The 18,176-nt window shown below is 40.2% G+C and overlaps 2 protein-coding genes across 9 annotated transcripts in view; one reads left to right on the plus strand and one right to left on the minus strand.

Annotated features, from left to right (window-relative positions):
• Nucleotides 1-4,072: 4,072 nt before the first annotated feature.
• On the minus strand, nucleotides 4,073-13,342 carry TUG1 (taurine up-regulated 1; the record flags this gene model as incomplete). The annotated part of the gene is made up of 4 exons (XM_081122775.1): nucleotides 4,073-7,634; nucleotides 9,221-9,872; nucleotides 10,601-10,727; nucleotides 11,000-13,342. A coding segment is annotated over one exon (465 nt), but the record flags the coding sequence as incomplete, so codon positions are not given.
• Nucleotides 13,343-13,595: 253 nt separating this feature from the next.
• The window catches only part of MORC2 (MORC family CW-type zinc finger 2), a 39,513-nt gene continuing 34,932 nt past the window's right edge, over nucleotides 13,596-18,176 (plus strand). For 4 of the 8 annotated variants that reach the window (XM_081123656.1, XM_081123651.1, XM_081123654.1 and 1 more), the window contains exon 1: nucleotides 14,686-14,837. In XM_081123656.1, the coding sequence (XP_080979782.1) occupies nucleotides 14,770-14,837 (68 nt within the window). In that variant the 5' untranslated portion in view covers nucleotides 14,686-14,769. Of the gene's footprint in view, nucleotides 14,838-15,455; nucleotides 15,533-18,176 lie in introns of those variants that run through there. The other 4 variants (XM_081123655.1, XM_081123650.1, XM_081123652.1 and 1 more) reach the window with 3 other exon arrangements.

Genomic DNA, 18,176 nt, shown 5'->3' on the forward strand with positions numbered 1-18,176 from the left:
GAGGGGCCCCTAGCTAATAATGCAAGGGGCCAGTTTACTAATTTATAATGGGAGATACCTGCCTGGTTCATCCACCTAGGGCATCGCCCTGCTGTCAGTGAGTCCAGCTAGGGGCAGGTTGCTTCAGTAGCATAAAATCAGAACAAATGAAATTAGATGTTCCTCAGAAATATTTCCACCAAACTAGGCAAATTAGGTTCAGTTATGAGGGAGAAAAAACTTCATATACCAACTATGTAAAGAGGATAGATGTTTATCTTGTAAACTGAATCCAGAGGTAAACACTTCAGGCCTGTATGGTGGTTCAACATTCATTATGAACCTAGGCTCCTTCTCACTGTTGCTCCATCACCATTCACACACAGGTCACTTGGAAATCAACCATCTTCAAAACGCAGCCCTAAATATGTAAGATGTAATTGCCTTTGTTGCCCTCTTTTTTGATCACTCTTCTATTAGCATATTCTAATTAAAAAATGTCCAGTTGTAACTTAATTTACCTCTTAAAAACTTTTTATGAGTAAACTTTCTCTTAAAAAAGGGCATATGCTTCACACAAGTAGTGAAACAATGCCAATATATAAAAAGTACTAAGTTTCTCCAAACTCAATTTAAGTCGTAATAGCCTGCTGTGTGTTCATCTTCCATGATCATTCATTTTGACACATTTGTAGGTTTTGTTTTCACAAAAGTGGGTTCTCATGATGTACACTACTTTCTTAACTTTTTGTTCTTGCTTAGATACATCATGGACATGCCACAGGTTAAGAGCTAGAGATCAGACTCATTCTTTTTAACAGTTGTATCGTACTCCAGAGTATAGCTGTTCTATAACTCATTCGGCTATTTCCTTCTGATAGACTGTCATTTCCATTTTTCTGCTACCACAGCCTTGCTGCAGCAAACTTCTTATACTGATGGTATTTCAGTGCTTTTAGTTCTTTTAGAGAGTCTTTGATGTAGATTGCTGGGTTAAAAGGTACATTTACAATTTTTAATTGATATGGCCAGATTACCTTCTAAAAAGATCGGAACAACCCACATTACCACCAACAATGTACAAAAGTTTTCGTTTACCCTAATTCTTGTCACACTGGAGGTCACTGCTTTTTGAAATTTTGCCACCTGATACGTGACTAATGAATGGTATTTTGTTGCTTTGATTTACATCTCACTGACCATGTGTACACTTGATCCTTTCACACGCTTACTGAAATGCAGAACATCATAATGGTTCAAAGTAGACTCTGGAGTCAGACCAGTTGAGTTTCAGTCATAGCTCAGTGTGTGACCACTTATTACATGACTTGGGCAAGTTACTTTATATCTCTGAGCCTGTTTCCTTAGCTGTAAAACAGGGATATCACTTTTGTCATAGGGTAAGTTGTGAGGATTAAGTAATACTTAAAAAGTGCCTGAAACAATGCCAAGCATGTAGCAAACAAGTACATTATTAGTGGCTAATACTGTTGCTCTTTTAGATTTCTTCTGAGTTACCTACTGGGTGTTCTCTATTAGGGTGCTTGTTTTGTAGTGATCAATTTGTATATTAGGGACAGTGATCCTCAATCTGTCACTTAAATTAGAAATAATTTCCCCAGTCTATCATGTGTCTTTTATGGAACCAAGATTTTTGTTTTCCTAAATTTTCTGTTTATATAGTCAAATATGTCCATAATTTCCTTTAGGGTGTGTAGGTTTCCTGTTTTGCTTATAATCTCCCATCATGATTGTAAAAATAGTCTCCTAGAAATTCTTCCAATATTTCATTTTAACATTTAAATTTGTTCTTCTGGTATTTGTGTATGTTGTGAGATAAGAGATTTGGTTGCTCCATTTGTACAGTTGTTACACATATTAAATTTAGAAACTTCATGAAAAGAGAAATTTGGAAGAAAATAAATTACTGTATTCATAGTAATAACTGTAGTTCTGACATCAATGGGTTGCAACTTTTTAAAACTGATTTTAGAGGGAGGGAGGAAAGGAGGGAGAGAAGAGAGAGAAGGGAGATTTGTTTTCCCATTTATTTATGTATTCACTGGTTGATTTTAAAAATACATATATTTTTATTGATTTCAGAGAGAGGAAGGGAGAGGGAGATAGATAGAAACATCAGTGATGACCGAATCATTGATTGGCTGCCTCCTGCATGCCCCCTGCTGGGGATCAAGCCTGCAACCCGGGCATGTGCCCTGACTGGAATCAAACTGAGATTTCCTAGATTATAGGTCCATGCTCAACTGCTGGACCACACTAGCTGGGCTCACTGGTTCTTTTTTTTTGTTTTTTTTTAAATATATCTTTATTGATCTCAGAGAGAGGAAAGGAGAGGGAGAGAGAGATAGAAACATCAATGATGAGAGAGTCATTGATCGAGCCCGCAACCTGGGCATGTGCCCTGACCGGGAATCGAACCCTGATCGCCTGGATCCCAGATCAACGCTCAACTGCTGAGCCACGCTCGGCCGGGCTCACTGGTTGATTCTTGTATGTGCACTGACTGGGGATCGAACCCGAAACCTTAGCGTATCTGGATGATACTCTAACCAAGTTACCTAGCCAGGGCCTGGGTTTCTGTTTTTTAAAGTGTAAACTTCTTTTTTAAAACGTGAAATTCTTTTTTCAAATCAATTACAGAAAACTCCAATATACAAAACTGAGTTATGTTTCAAGTGGTGAAAGATGGGGCTTGAGGAGTAAGATGACAAAGAGCCTTATAAACAAGGATAAAGTTTCAGAATAGAAGTTTAAGTTATATTCTGAAATGATGGGGGAACCACTAAAAAATCTTAAGCAGGTGAGTGACACAATCAGATCTGTGTATCAAAGACTACTCTACGATACTCAAAGTTCAGATACAATGTATAAGCAACGGACTTATCAATAAAAAGGTTATTATTAACCTTGAATGCAATGAGATCAGAATATTCAGATTTCAAAGAAAATGGGACTTTTCCCTTCTCTCTGCTTAGGGTGAAAACTGCAACAGAGGTCTTAATAGATTAACATCAGTTGAGACCTAAAAACAATCTTTTGATGACTGAAACTATGAAGTTCTGATATTCTGAATATATTTGGACATTTAAAAAGATGTGCTTGAAAAATTAAGGAACAATTACTAAGCTCAGAGTTTCTTAAATAAAGGTGCAGCAAATCTGTCAGGCTGAGTAAGAATGGATGATGAATATGTTTATAGAAATATTCAGTAATATAAAAGCGGGTATTCAAAATTATTTGATGAAACAGGCTCAGTGTTAAGTAACTTGCCTAAGTCAAATAGTAAGCACTAAACTTAACTTTAAAAAGTCTTTACTTTTAAATAAAGTTTACAAGTAATATGAGTAGTGAAATATATTCAAATACAGAAACGTATCAAGTTCAAAGTCTCATGTAATCGACACTGTTCAAAGAAAACCATTAGTAGACTTTCCTATGTATTATAAACAAACACAAATTTTAAAATGAATTTATACTACACATTTTTCTACTAATAGTTTGTTTCACTTAACATAACATGGCCATTTTCCCATGTCCATACGTAGTAATTGTATCTTCCTCATTTTAACACAGGCAAATTTTCTTAATATGGTTAAATCATATTATTTAACTACTCCCTTACTGATAACATTTAGGTTTTCTTCTATATTTTTCTATCATGTAATTAATTTTTATGCTTGTCTTAATCACTGTCAGTTCCTTTTCCACTGACTTCCAGTTTGGAAAGTAACTTCACTGTGGCCATGACCTATAGTTTAATAAATACTTGAATCTGTCAAGTTAAAAAAAAAACACCAAAAAACTTTACTGATTTCAGAGAGAGGAAGGGAGAGGGAGAGAGATAGAAACATCAAAGATGAGGGAGAGTCATTGATTGGCTGCCTCCTGCACTGCCCAACTGGGGATTGAGCCCGCATCCTGGGCATGTGCCCTGACCAGGAATCAAACCCCGATTGCCCGGATCCTAGGTCGACGCTCAATCACTGAGCCACGCCCAGCTGGGCTGTCAAGTTTTGATATTGGTGGATAGTAGAGTAGGACTCAATCTCAAGCAATAGAAACCAAACTGAAAGTAACTTAAACAAAAGGATATTTATTGGTTCACAAAACTGAAAAATCCAGAGGATATATTAGCTTCAGGCACAGGTGGATTTAGGAGCACAAACATTGTCATCAGGACTCAAGTCTCTCCATCATTTGGCTCCGCTTTCCTCTGCACTGGCTTCATTCTCCGACTGGCTCATTTCATATGGTGGACACTGCTGGTCTGAGCTTTTCTTCTTCCACAGTTCAGTAAAACTCCTAGGGTTGGGTATCACTGGATCAACTTGAATCACACGACCATTCCTGAACTGAATCAGTCACTATGATCAAGGAGATGAACTATGCTGATTGATTAGGTCTGAACTACGTGGACTGAAAATAGGGAGATGTGGTTCCAAAAAAACATCAGGGAGTTGTTACAAAGAGATGGAATGAATGCTGGTCAAATAAAAATTACTGATACCAATGATTAAGACCAGATATTGAAAAAGTTTAATCTCTACTCAAAGTTGCATGGTAACAGCTAGCACTGTTACTTTCTTGATAATAAAATTATTCTGAAAAAACACCATGAGGAGCATGTCCTGTAGTCAGGAAGCTTATAATCCATTTGAATGGAATAATCATGTCCAGTAACATAGTCTGGATGATACAATAGTGTTTCAATGTAAGTAATAAGAGACTGAGAGTCCAACTATCTAGTTGACATAATGCAAGACAACTAGTCTCCCAATGGCAAGTAGTTCTGTGAGGCTATTCAAGTCAGTGGTAGATTTTAAGTTCCTGGAAAACTTTTCCTGTGTTCAAGTCTTTTGCCAAATTGAACATTTCTCATTTCTGTACTGGTGAATCACTCACCTTCTGTATTACTGCAGAAGAGAGAAATTGACAGTGCTTTTTTTTTTATCTGCTGTACTCCTTCAGATCTGGTAAAAGGGGTCCCAGAAAATGATCAAATATATATATAGGCTTAGAGACTTACTCTGCACTTAAAAAAAAAAAAAAAAAAAAAGGCTGCTCCTGGTTAAAGAGTATACAGCATGGTCCTTCTTGTTGAGAACATTACATCCTGGTGGAGTGAAGTGCAAGTTGCTTCAGTTCAAAACTTCTTGGTGGAATGGGTATAAGATAGGTTGAGATAATTTGTAATCTTCTTGAGGACAGCAAGTCTGATTGCAGCAACATTTCAAAAAAGGCAGGCAAGGGCTGAGTCAGGTAAATGGGTAAGTAGGGTACCTTCAGCAGGGCCAGCCATACTAACAAGGGTATGACATGGAAGAACATGTAGTTTAATATTGAAGCTCTGTAAATTAGTTTTTACCTGGAGTACTCCAGGGTTAATCCATAGTGTTTACTGTGGATACAATTTTCGGATCTTAAATAGACAGGTACAGCAGCTTTCATTTTCCTACTCATTTGCCCAAGAACTTTCAGCTCAGGAGGCGGCGATATTCTCAATCCAGACTTGGTTCTGTTTAGGTGTCTATGCCTACACCTGGAAGTGACAGGGTTCATCAAGACTGGCACTACTTTCTTTGGGAATCAAGTCTCTATCTTCTATAATTCAGCACATCTCTGGGAATCAAAAACAAGTCAAGGCCACAAACTGGCTGAGTGGTGCTGCTGGACTTAGAAGAGATCTGAGGCATGGAGACAGTAGGTGAGATCCTAGGTTTGAATTTTAGACTTTTTGCTTTTTCAACCATCAATTCTTATACCCAGTGTTCATTCGACCCTTGAAAGATGATCCTCACCTTAAGCCCCGCATTTTGACCGAGTATGACAGGATTAAAGGGAATGACTGGCAGTGTAGATCAATGTCTTTTCCTGTAAAAAAACTGAGTCTGTAGATTTCTTCTTTACAAATTATCGTTGTATATACAAGCAGGATAGTCATCTTATTTTTATTTGTTGACAGTGAGCAGTCTAGAGTAAACAGACGTAGGCCTTGTTTGATGATTTGCAGACTAAGTCACATAATCATAATTTGTCTAGTGGATAAGAGATATAAAGAAACTATTCCCAACATTTAACCAGTGCATTTGTTAAAGTAGTTGAGGATAGCTGGCCCTTAAGTCAACTGTGAAGTAAATGAGCTTTTCTCATGACATAAATCAAAGTCTACTTGTTCATGATTTGGTTTGGAAGTCCATAAAATGAATTCTTTTAACAGATAAGTTGTCTCAATGCCTGAGAGTATCTCATGGCAAGGAATGAAGCTGGCCACTCTGAATCAGTCTAAAACTGTATCGAGACAGATAAAATTCCATGAACATATCCACAAGGACAAGGAACTATGGTCTTGTGACATTAGGAAGCACAGCAGGAAGCTTGAGTCTACTGACAAAATCCTAAACTGCAGGCTTTGTAGATTTTCAAGTCAGTCTACGTTTCTAGCAAAAAAAGTAGATACACAATTTGAGATTCCCAGCAAGTAAGTTATCACAGTCTATTCAAAAAGCCTACCTCAAAATATCCCTAATACCTACAATTGATGGTACCGAACATTGAAAGACCCTTCTTAAAAGAAAACTGCTCATTGGCTAGAAGAAAACTTTCCAAATGGCCACATTTTAAATCACATACATGAGAAAAGATGTTCAAAGATGATCTCTTGTGGATCAGAACTTACATGCAGTTAGAGCTGAGTATTCATAATTTTAGAGCAAACTATGCCAGGCAGATATGCCAATGATGGGGGAACTGCTTTAGCTTTTAAAAAGTTATTAGCTCATTTATCCTGGAAACAGCAGTTAAAGAAAAACCAGTAGTATTACTGCCACTGGTTGAGTCATAGTGACTTGTAGTTTGAGTAAGATGAATGATAAAACCAGGTACCCTTTTAGTTAATGTTACCAGAATTTGAATTCTGCTTAGTTAACGGTTATCCCTTGCACATTAAGTAGAGTACCATGGCTCATGAGGGGAGGTTCGATGTACAAGTTGGTCTACTATGGCCTCATGAGGCGTCAGCTTCAATACCTGGCAATGCAGGTATCCAAAGAGGATCAAGACTTCAAATTCACATATTTCAAGTACCACTAGAGCATCTGTTGTTTGTGAAAGAAGTTGAGTAAGGAAGGTTGTCAGTGTAGAGTACATATGAATTACTCTGTCTATATCCAAACCAAGGAATCACTGGAAGTCCATGTGGGGGTAGAGGGTTGTTAATTTAGGTCCATTTGATACCACCTTTGGCCCATATAACTACTTGGGGGGCAAAGTTCTTGCACTTTTCTGAGTTTGCTCACAGTAAGTATTCCTAAGAATGTTCAACACCAACTGAACACGGACTGTGTTGGGTAGAGGTACCAATCAGAATACCATTCAGGTTGAACGTATTGCTGTCTAGGGCAGTGTTTTTCAAAATGTGTTCTGAAGAATTCTAGGTGTTGTACAGAAGTCTCTCCTTAGGTGTCACCATGGTGGTAAAGGAAGATGCTTGTGGCAGGTTTCAGGACCCCCACTCTGCTTCATCCAGAGCAGCTTCACTTTTACTTTGGCCTTCCACATAGTTTTCGTTCAAAGGGCTTCATGGCCACAAAGCCTTTGGAAAACCAATGATCTAAGAATAAGTTGTTCACAAAATGCTGAAATACAAAAAATAGGTCACAGAAACCAGAAACTGTGTGAGCAAAGCCTTAGGTAAGCCAAGGTGTTTTCCTAGTCATTCTTCCCCTACGGTGGGCCACATTACAGAATTACATAATTTAACATTCAAGTCTGCTATAAATTCCCACTGCTAGAAATTGGGCGACTATCAGAGAACAAGGCTATTGGTTTTAAGTGAGAATAGCACTGGAGTTTTCTGCAGTCAGGATACAGCTGCAAAATGCATTTACTTCTTTCTAAGTATTAACTCCAGAATCCCATGCTGGATGACTTCTCTTCAAGCACTTATAAGATCTCAGTGCGCCACAGCTCAGAAATTCTAAGAAAATCTCTCCTCCCCCTGCTTCCTTATCCCTTCCCAGAGATGCAAGAACTAGGTTTACAGCACAATTCTAGGGACAGAGAAGTACAGCACTAAATGTCATAGAATCCATCCAAATTTGGATGAGTTAACTTTCCCCTAACCCCCTCCCCTGTACTCCCACAAATCTTCTAGAGGTTCCTTTGACAGAAAATCAAGGTAATGGTCAAGATAAAGGACTCTGATGATGTAAACATACTAATTCAAAGCTGTTATTGATAAGAAGGGGGGGGGGTGTCAAAGAGGCAGTTTATTCCTGGGTCTCCAGGGCAATCTGTGGGCATTCAAGCAGCATTGGCTATGCCACTCTTAAGCAGCTGCCTCATTCCATTGAAAAGAACGCTGCAAAAATAACTATCTGTGCTTGATTAAACTTAGAACATACCAGGCTAAACAGCGAAATGATATTTTTTTTTGCTGCAAGCCTTCTGATATCCTTTAATACACTACACTGCATTATCAATCAGGGAGGGAACACATTTTACAGTTTTTTTTATCACCTTACTGGACTACAGAAGCTCCATCTTTATGACATATTTGTGTATACAATTACACATACATGAACAGTACTGCTCTAAACGGATGGGTCATTTTGTATAAATATTAGTTTGGGGATAAAAGAACCACAAATAAGAAACTAAAATGTAATAACAAAAAACAAGGGCATGATATGAAAAGGGATCCCCAATCAATTAGGCCATCCTTGGTAAGACCACAAAGATGGACAAAAGATCTAAAAATAGCTTTTGTGTTTCATGCTAGGTAATGCTGTCAGATGAACATGTGTCTTGTTGACTGAACAATCTACCACCATAGAGACAGTCTGCTCCTAAACCTTAGGGGTGTTTCTATGGAATCTGGTCTAGGTACAGCTATCACAATATTACATTTATGACATCCTATTTGAGAGCACTAGATCAGGAAGCTGGAAAACTTTCCTGAGGTTCCCAACCTGCAGTCATTTTAACACTGCAGGTAAAGCAGAGGCTAAATTCCAAGGAAAGAACTGGACCAGGAGTCAGAAAGCCTGGCCTCTACCATTTGGTAGCTGTGTCACCTTGGATGACCTTTCAAATCCCATTTCCTCATTTGCAAAAAGGGATTATAATCCATTGTGTGATTTTGATAATATTAATGCATGTAAAAGTGCTTTGAAACTGTAAAGTGCAACATAAACATAAGGAATTACCATATAGGTTCTACCTGGATGTCTCAAGAGGACTTTTCTGGAATCTGATTGAAGCTTTGTGAAATGCTGGGTAAAGGATTCCTTTGTAAAATTTCTTACATTTGTGTGGAAAGTCCTGGTTCCTGAGTAATCCCAAAGATGCTATATGGACTTCACTGTGCCTGTTTTAATCCCAATGGGTCAGAATATCTTTCTCATTCAGTAGGATTCTACAGATTTGAAATGGAAAAATAATAGTGTCCAGTAACCTGTATGGGATCCTCAACACTTCATAAACTTCAAACATCTGAGATTGTGGGACATGGTCCAATGTCGTTCTCAAGAAGATGTTACCATTCTTCAGACAGCGTTGATAACTAAGAATCCCCTGATCCAAATTTATTATGTATCTCTGAAGGCTTTAACTGAAGAAACAAAATACACACTCATGGAACAAACTGGGCCTTTGTTGTGATTAAATAGTTTCAGCTATTTGGCTTGAGGAGTTTGACTTCACATAAAGGGTGGTGCTCAATCTGGGTAGAAAAGGAGAGGAGTAGAGGTGAAGGCCACATCATGAAGGTTGAATGTCCCTTGGGTCACAGTGGTCCACTGGAATGGTATCTTCTTCAGTAGTAAGGTGATAGAAATCACCATGGACAGAAATCCAGGTACCAAATCTGTAGGCTGAGGGAATAGCGTAAGGAAGATGGTCAGAAGGTCCAGGGACAAAACAGGTAAGATAACAAATGCATGGAATTACAAACACAGGACTCTAACACTGGGGTGGGTCTGCTGTCAGCACATCAGCTGCCTGATGGGTACTAATTCTTGACAAGCCTGACTGAGAAGCTTGACAGATGATAAAGGAAAAATGGAGCCTTATTATGATTAACAGTCAGTGATGATAAGAACCCAAAGAGTTCTCTGGCAAAGACTGTTTCTGACTCTTGAGAACAAACTATCTCAGGACCTGCCCTAAGTCTCATACTTTGGGGGAGTAATCTGATTGTATTCAGGCTGCTGAGCAGTGGTTGGTAGGAAATAAAGAAGGGCTCCACGGGAGGCATGAGAAGAAATGAATTTAAGCTTACATACCAACACCAAAGCAAAGGAGATACTGTCCTTCTACCTTTTCCAATGCCTTTCTTAACTGTCTTATGAAAAAAAGCTGTCCTTAACTTTCATTTTGACAAGATTCCATCTCGAACGAGAGAAAGGCACTGGTGCATGCACCCTTCTTTAATACCCTATGCAACGTATCAGCTTCTCTTTATGATTGAAGGCTCCTGAAATCTTTTTAAATTTAGAGTTTAAAAACATGAAACAAAGGAAGAAACATGGCCCATAACTAGTGATTTTTTCCCTAATCAAGAGTAACCAGGGTATCACACAATGATTAAGCAAACACTTACTGAATGCTTATTCTGAGATAGCCTGCTCTCTAAATTCCTCTTTTCTATTAAAAGCTTCATCATATGTGGTAGTATGTGTGGGCAAAGATTCGTAAGACAAGACCCTTTTTTCCAAGGGGCTTGCTATCTGCAAGAGAGCAAATAAAAAAAGCATGCAAATAACTACTTTACAGGGCATCATATACAAAGATAAAAGACATATGACAAAATTTTAAAAAGATTATTTCTGGCTAAAATTAAGAGACCCATGGAGAAGAGAGCATGTGAGATGGGTATTGAGAAAATGGCAGAGTTTTGGCAGGTGAAGAACCAGAGGAAGACATTTCAGGGTGGAGAAGAGAGTATAAACAAAAGTACAGAGATGGTCAAGAATGAGTCATTTTGGAAAATGGCAAGTACCGTAGTTCACTTTGGATGCAATGTCACCAGAGTTTGCACTGAGGGTCTGGCAGAAACTCAGGTCTTCAAATTCCCAGTAACAGTGCTGGTGGTATTGCTAGCTTAGTCGTCTTCTCTCTTCCGAAAGCGAGGTGAATAGTCTCAAAATTCAAAAATAAAAATATCCAGCTCCACAGTTCCTGTCACATCCTCATAAGCTATTCCAGGTCCTGTGGTCTTGCAAATCTGGAGTCCATGCCATAGCTACACTGAAAGACATCTGCTCCAGCTAGTGCAGAACACTGTAGTGAAACCCTTTCAACCTTCTATCCTGGACATCTCATGTTTTGTCACAGAAGTTCAAGCTTTGAGTTCCAGTTGTTTTTGTCCCTCCTTTCTGCTGAGAAAAGCATCTTATCACCAGTCTTAAGATTCTTTTGCAGTACATCCAAATTTTATTACAAAAGACCAACACATTTTTCTCCAAAAAAGTTATTTCTCTGGAAGTGAGATCATTTGTCTCTGCCCTTTAGGTAAAGGGAACAGTCAATTGATTTTTTTCAGATATTTGTATGCAATAGCAGAACCGGATAACATCTAACCAGACAAAATACACTTACATGTGTGTGTTCGCTTTCTTAGAGTTGTACCACTCCACAAAACAAAAATGTTTGAAACCCAACTGTTCAAACATTTCTATAGTGTTTGCTGGGTAATAGCCTGGAATTAGATAAAAGCAGCTGACAATTAACAAAGAAGCAAAAAGCTGGCATTTTGGCCACCTTAGTAACACACTTGCAAGCAAATAGAATACAAAGCAGTCCAGGAAAAAGTTAATCTTTTAAACACTTCCAAATCTACTGATTCTGAGGTTCAGCACAGGTTCTAATACAACTTCTCAGAAAATGTTAACCTTCAATTAATAAAAGATAACCCCCCAACATCTTCAGGAATTCCATGCCTGGTACAGTCTGTTCCAGTTAGCCAGCTTTCAAAAAATCCACCTGCACCATTAATTAGCTAGACTTGGCAGCACCCTTTAAAAATAAGCCTGCACACTACCAACCACATCGACTAGAAATATATAACAGGAGCAAGTAACAGATGTGAAACATGGTCGTGAAAAATGGTCAATGAAAGAAAGGCAGTCAGGTACCAGTATAAGCAGCAACAAAGTTAATGGGCCAAAGATTAAGTAGGCTTCTTGATACTACAAAACACACCCAATTCCTAGTTTCAGCTGCTTTATATTGGGTGCCACTGTACCATATGCATTAGCCACTCTTCAGGCACCCCGTGGGGGAAGGAAAGGACTCAGAAAAAAAGCCAAGCAGTGGAGTGTTGTTACCCCAATACCCATTATGCACAGAAAAGCTCACATATCCCAGGGATTCAAACAGGGGCTTCAAATTGGTTGTGAAGGATCCCAAATGACATCTAGGCCTCAGTTTCCTCCCTATGGCATAAAGAAATTGTGGTTCTTAACTCTTTGGGGGTGACATCTCCCTATGAAAAATTGTTGGCGATGTATCCTCATTCCCCTAAAATACACATTCTCACTAATTTGTGCATACAGTTTCAGGGAGTTTGGGGAATCTCCAACTCCAATCCAAGGTTCCTAGGTTCAAAACCCATGGACTGGGCAATTGCTGTTTTCTTACAACTCAAAAAAAATTACAAATAATAATCCTTTACGTACACTGACACTTTGTAGTTTACAAAGCGCTTTTAATTCCACAAACATCGATAGACAGAAGAGGAAACTGAGGCGCAGATTACAGAGTGACTTGCCTAAGGTCACTCGGCCAGCTGGTGGCTAGGCCCGGAAGCAAACCCAGCTCTTCCGACTCCGGAGCTTGTCTCCCACCCCGGAGCTGCCGCCAGAGCTCCCGTCTCTCACTAAGGCGGCATAAGGAGGAAAAGGCAAAGTAGAAAGCCCACCACCAACCATCCCCCAGCACCTTCCTGTCCCTCCAACTGGGTCCTTGCAGGCCCCGAAGGGTGGCGCCAGGCCTCCAGGCCGGCCCCAGCCACCCCCGCTTCCCCCGCCGCGCCAAATCCCGCCGCCGCCGCCTCCCCGGGAGCGGGGCGGAGCAGCTGCCCGCCACCGCCGACCACCCGGACGACTCCTCGTCGAATCGCAAACGCATAGGCCGCCGCCCGAGTTCTGCGTACGAGAAGAAAGACTCGGCGCGAGCGCCAACGGCCACCGGGCGCGCGCCGCGGCGGCCGGGCCTGCGCCCCAAGAGCTGGATGCCAGAGCAGGAGAAAGAGCCGCCAACCGATCGCTCGATCGACCGCGCGCCCGCTCCTTCGCCCTACCAGACCGGGGAGGGGGGGAGGGCGCGCCAGGGCTTCTTCGAGTTAGGGGCCTGACTCCCCGGCGACGAGACAAGATGGCTCCTCCGGTCCGCACCGCAGCTACCGTCCCGGCTGCGTCGCTCGGCCCGCCCCCGGTACTGTTTCTTTAAATGGCGGAGAGGGTAAGGAAAGCAGGAAGAGAGGCGCTCTCTCTCACGTGACAGGGGCGGGCCCGGCTAATAAGATCCGGTCACGTGGAGACTCACTGCTCACCAATCGGGAGGCTTCGTTTTAGGGCGGGGGCGGGAGGAGCTGCGGCTCTATGATTGGCTGAATGCACGGCGGAGGCCTCGGGGGTTTGGGCGTCGGGGAGTGCGCGAGGGAGCCTGGTTCGTGTGCAGTGGCGGAGACAAAGCCGTGGCTGTACTGGCTGCGGAAGCGGCTGCGAAGCAGCCCTAAAAGGCGAACTTCGTGGTGCTGAGTACTGTCATCATCTCATTCTGCGCGGTGCAGGGGCGGCTAGTGTTGCGGCGGCGGCGGCGGCGGCGGCAGCGGCGGAGGCGGAGGCGGCGGCGGCGGCACATGGTTCCAAGAGCGCGCTGCGGTTGTTGGGTTCCAATTCCTTGGGGAGGGACAAAGGCAGCCGCTAGCGCAGGGCAACGCCCGGTCGCGTGGTGCGCGCCCCGTTGCCCTCGACCGGGGCTCTGAAAGCTGGGCCTGACTCCTCTCCTTGAGGGGAGGCCCGGAAAGGGCCTGAGAGGCTGAGGCCGCTGTCTGAGGAGAGTGGGGGGAGGGGCGAGCCCGCCTGAAGTGATTTCAGCAGGTTAATTCTGAGGCTTTTTAGCGGGTCATTGTGAGGTAATTTGACACACCCAGAGGAGATTCGGGCGGGGCTCTGAAAACTGGAATCCGCCATCAGCGGTTAAGAGATATTTCAGTTAGGAGTTCGTGAAGCCAAACTATCACCATATATACTCGACAATCATGGTCGCCAGTCTGGGGTCTAATTAAGGATCCTGGGATCATTGGTGGCGAAGACATGGGTGATTGTCCAGTTTTGTAACAGAAGATAAATTTCCGGGTTGGTAAGTTTCCGGATTGGTAAATTTCCTAGAACAAAAAAGGGCTCAAGAAAACGAAGATGGAGCAGTAATAAAACCGCCAACTCCAGTACCATCTACTTCAAGATTATCCACATTTCGACTCATTGAACTATCGAAACTTAACGTTAAAGCTCCTAAGACTACAGATTTATGACGTAGTTCTCAATATTACATCATAGTCTGAGAAGATAAAAAAATACTTAAAGGAGAAATCAATTGTAGTTTTAGACATCTTTGACTATATTTTGGATAGATACGCAGTAACCTTGTTTAACTGTAAGGAGCACAGACTTACCAAACCTTTCTTGAAGGAATCCTGGAGAATCTATTTCATTGTAAGGTTGTATTTACCAGTTAGTGGTTAAAGGACTGGACCTCACTGCAGTCATGGCTTTCACAAATTACAGCAGTCTGAATCGAGCTCAGCTAACCTTTGAATATCTACACACAAATTCGTAAGTACTTGATATTAGTATGGAAATCCTTCTCCCAGAAAATTTTGCTTTTTCACTTTTGGGGATGTATCGCTGGATGAGCCTTGAGCTCTGTATGGAAGAACAGAGATCAGTGAAATATTTCTTGCTAATCCAGAAGAATACAGCCATTGGATCAATATTTATTCAAATGCAAACTAGCTATTTGAGGTCACTATATTGAATTGTTTCTCAAGTGTTTGATAGGAATCCAACAAGTACTGTTCTTTGGATCACCAAGAGTTGCACTATTCTAGTATATTCTCTTTAGTGACAGCAGCCAAAACAGTTGGGTTATAACAAGTTTTTTCTTTCTAACAAGGAAAAAAAAAAAGAATGAAGATATTTAAGTGACAACTTGTGAGAAGAAATTAAATTTTTTTTCTTCCAGCGAACACTTGGCTTTATATACTTGGGAAAATTCATCCCCACATCCAACATAGTTTTCATATGGCAACTTGTTTAAACCCATGATTTAAATAGTCATTTCCCGAAGTGTGTGCAAATCTCAAAACACATGGTGTTCGTGGTTCTTGGGTTGGTGAAGAGATTACAATCACTCCACATGGGTCTGGAATGTTTCAGGGTTAATTCTTACGCTCACTTTCATGGAAACAATCCATTGGGGTCATAACTACTTAGTGTTTTAATATGTTCATCTGTCGCTTGAGATAAAGGTAAGCTAACATTTTAGTATGTGGAGAGGTGATGAGCAGTTAAATGATGGCCCAGAGATCTGAAGAATCACCTTAAGGGCTGAGAATATAGACTTAAGTTATCCAGTAATAGCATATTAATTTTTATCCTTGTATGGGAAAGGACTTAGAAACAAGACCAAAACCCTAAATTGCCAGAGAGCCTTCTTTGTGATCATGTCTGTAATTTTTTGTTTGCTATTTTTCCTATCAAGGAAATAAAATTTTTCTAAGTGAAGTGATTTGCCAAACTATGAGAGCCTGGTTTTATTTTGTTTTGTTTAGGAAGCTTGTTATTGAACTTGAGCATTTTAGGGTAGGTACTGTAGAGGTTACCTCGGCAAATTCTTATGCTATGGATGGTGAATCTGAAATCCAGTTGGGTAAGGTTGCTGACTAGTTTATAACCTAGCCTTGGGCAAAACCCTCACTATTCTTTATGTTTGAACCTTCACATTAAGAACCAGCAGTTGAAGTCCACTAGATGTTCACAGATCATTGGGCTTTGGAATGAGGGGCCAAATTTGGAATGGTAGACTATTTGATAATCTTGGAAGACACGAATGGGACTTCAGAAACTGGGTTCTTGTTCCAGCTTCCTCAAAGACTTCCTTACCTATATAGGAAAGGGTTTACTTCTCCCCTTTAAAAGTCAATTTTATCTCAGTGAGCCACTAATTTGAGGATTCTGGGATATTTCTCTGCTTATTTGTTATGCTATATTATAGCTTATTAACAACAGGCAAACAGCCAAAGCAAAGAACTGAACCCCAGTTAAATCACTAAAGCGATATTGGAGAATTTTCTGTTAATTTGATTTACCAATGTTGAATTGGATCCACCTGCTTGCATGGGCATTTGAGGGTTGGATGTATCATTTTGGAAACTTGGAATATCTGGATTACACCATTGAATTTGTCTACTTTTGAATATGTCCAGTTGTGCCAGAAGAAAATATGAACGCTAGAACAACAAGATACGTTTCTGGTTTGTAACTAATTTCAGGAGATTTCTTTAATGTGGTGACCTGACTGGAAGGTCACTTCTGGAAGAAACAAAATTTTTAATTTAATTTTTTAAATTGTTTTAGAGAGGGGAAGGGGGAGAGGGAGAGAAACGTCAATTTGTTCCACTTGTTTACGCATTCATTGGTGGTTTCTTGTATGTGATCTGACCAGGGATGGAACTCACAACCTTGGCCTATTGGAACAACGCTCTAACCAAATGAGATACCCGGCCTGGGCCTTATTTTCTTAAGATATGCCTTGGCAGTATTAATGATGGTAGATGTATCTCCTTTGTGTTAAGTGGTGCAATGTCACCTTCAGAGAAGGCAAAAATTGTATTACAGTATTGTTTTCTTTGTTCTAATGTTAAAAATCTTTTTAGGGTTCTGACATCTACAATATAGCTATATTGTGAATTATGAAAGAAATGGCCCTTTCCTTACCGCCTATTTAATGTAGATTTGCAAGCAGAACCCAGACTAGAAGGGTGGAAAATCAGTGATGCAGTGGAAAGATCATGGGCTTGGGAGCCTGCCAAGCTTGGATTTGATTGCTTATTGGCTTTGTCCTTGGGCAGAGGTCAACTTCTCTTGAGTCTTCATCTGTAAAATGGGGCTGAATTTGACAGTGTTTCTGAATATTATGTAAAGTAACAATCATAAAGTAATTCTTACATGGCAAACATTGAATAGATGGTGATGATTATTCTATTTATAATATTAGCTTATATAAACCAAAAGTTGATAAGTGTGGTAGCAATTTGCTATTTGGTGCTCATGATTAGGCAGAATAGTTTTTAGTAAATTCTGGAACATTTGTTAAAGATAGTAAACATCTGTCTTGATTTTTTTATTTTATTTTTTTTAGTTCAACAGTACTGATGGTTATTCTCTTGGTTACATTAGCATGAAGGTTTAAAGCAGGCATGGGAAATTCTTAGGATAACTTGAAAGTCTTAAGGCCAATTTCTTTTCATACTGGATATAGCTAGTATGAGATGGTAAAAGTTAGGGCTTTTAGATAAAAGTTTTATGCTGTTACTGCCCTCTTTGGTGGTGGGTTTTGTGACTGATTGAAAAAAGTTCATGAGCAATCTAGAGGTAGTGGTGGTATTGATGTTCCTCTGGCATAAGATGCATAGCTTAAGTATAAGATGCATGCTTTCTGTGTTCCTGTTGGCACATTTAATAACTTCTGATCTTGGCCATATGATATTTTTGGGTTTTATCAATATTTGAAGTGAATATAGAGGAAACTGTCTAGAGACAGTGTTTCTTAGGACTTAAAATTGTGTGAAATGTAGGTTCTTACCCTAAATATATTAAAGCAATATGAATGTAAAGTGGTTGCTCTAGATTTTCTCTAGATTATTTTCTGTTGATTAGGGCAATTCTATTGTCAGCATATCCAAGTACTTATATGGTTTAAATTCAGGCTGAATATGAATAGGGAGACAATTTTTTACATAATGAGTACATTTACAACGTGAATTTGTCACTGGAAATGCTGAACAGTTTTCTTTACAGCACAAGTGGTATAAAAACATCAATCCTCTGAAAGTGAGAGTTTGTTAAAAATCTTTCTCTAGGTGAAATCTTTTTCTAGATGGTTGATCTTTC

The sequence above is a fragment of the Miniopterus schreibersii genome (assembly GCF_964146895.1).
Source record: "Miniopterus schreibersii genome assembly, chromosome: 20".
Classification (NCBI taxonomy): Eukaryota; Metazoa; Chordata; class Mammalia; order Chiroptera; family Miniopteridae; genus Miniopterus; species Miniopterus schreibersii.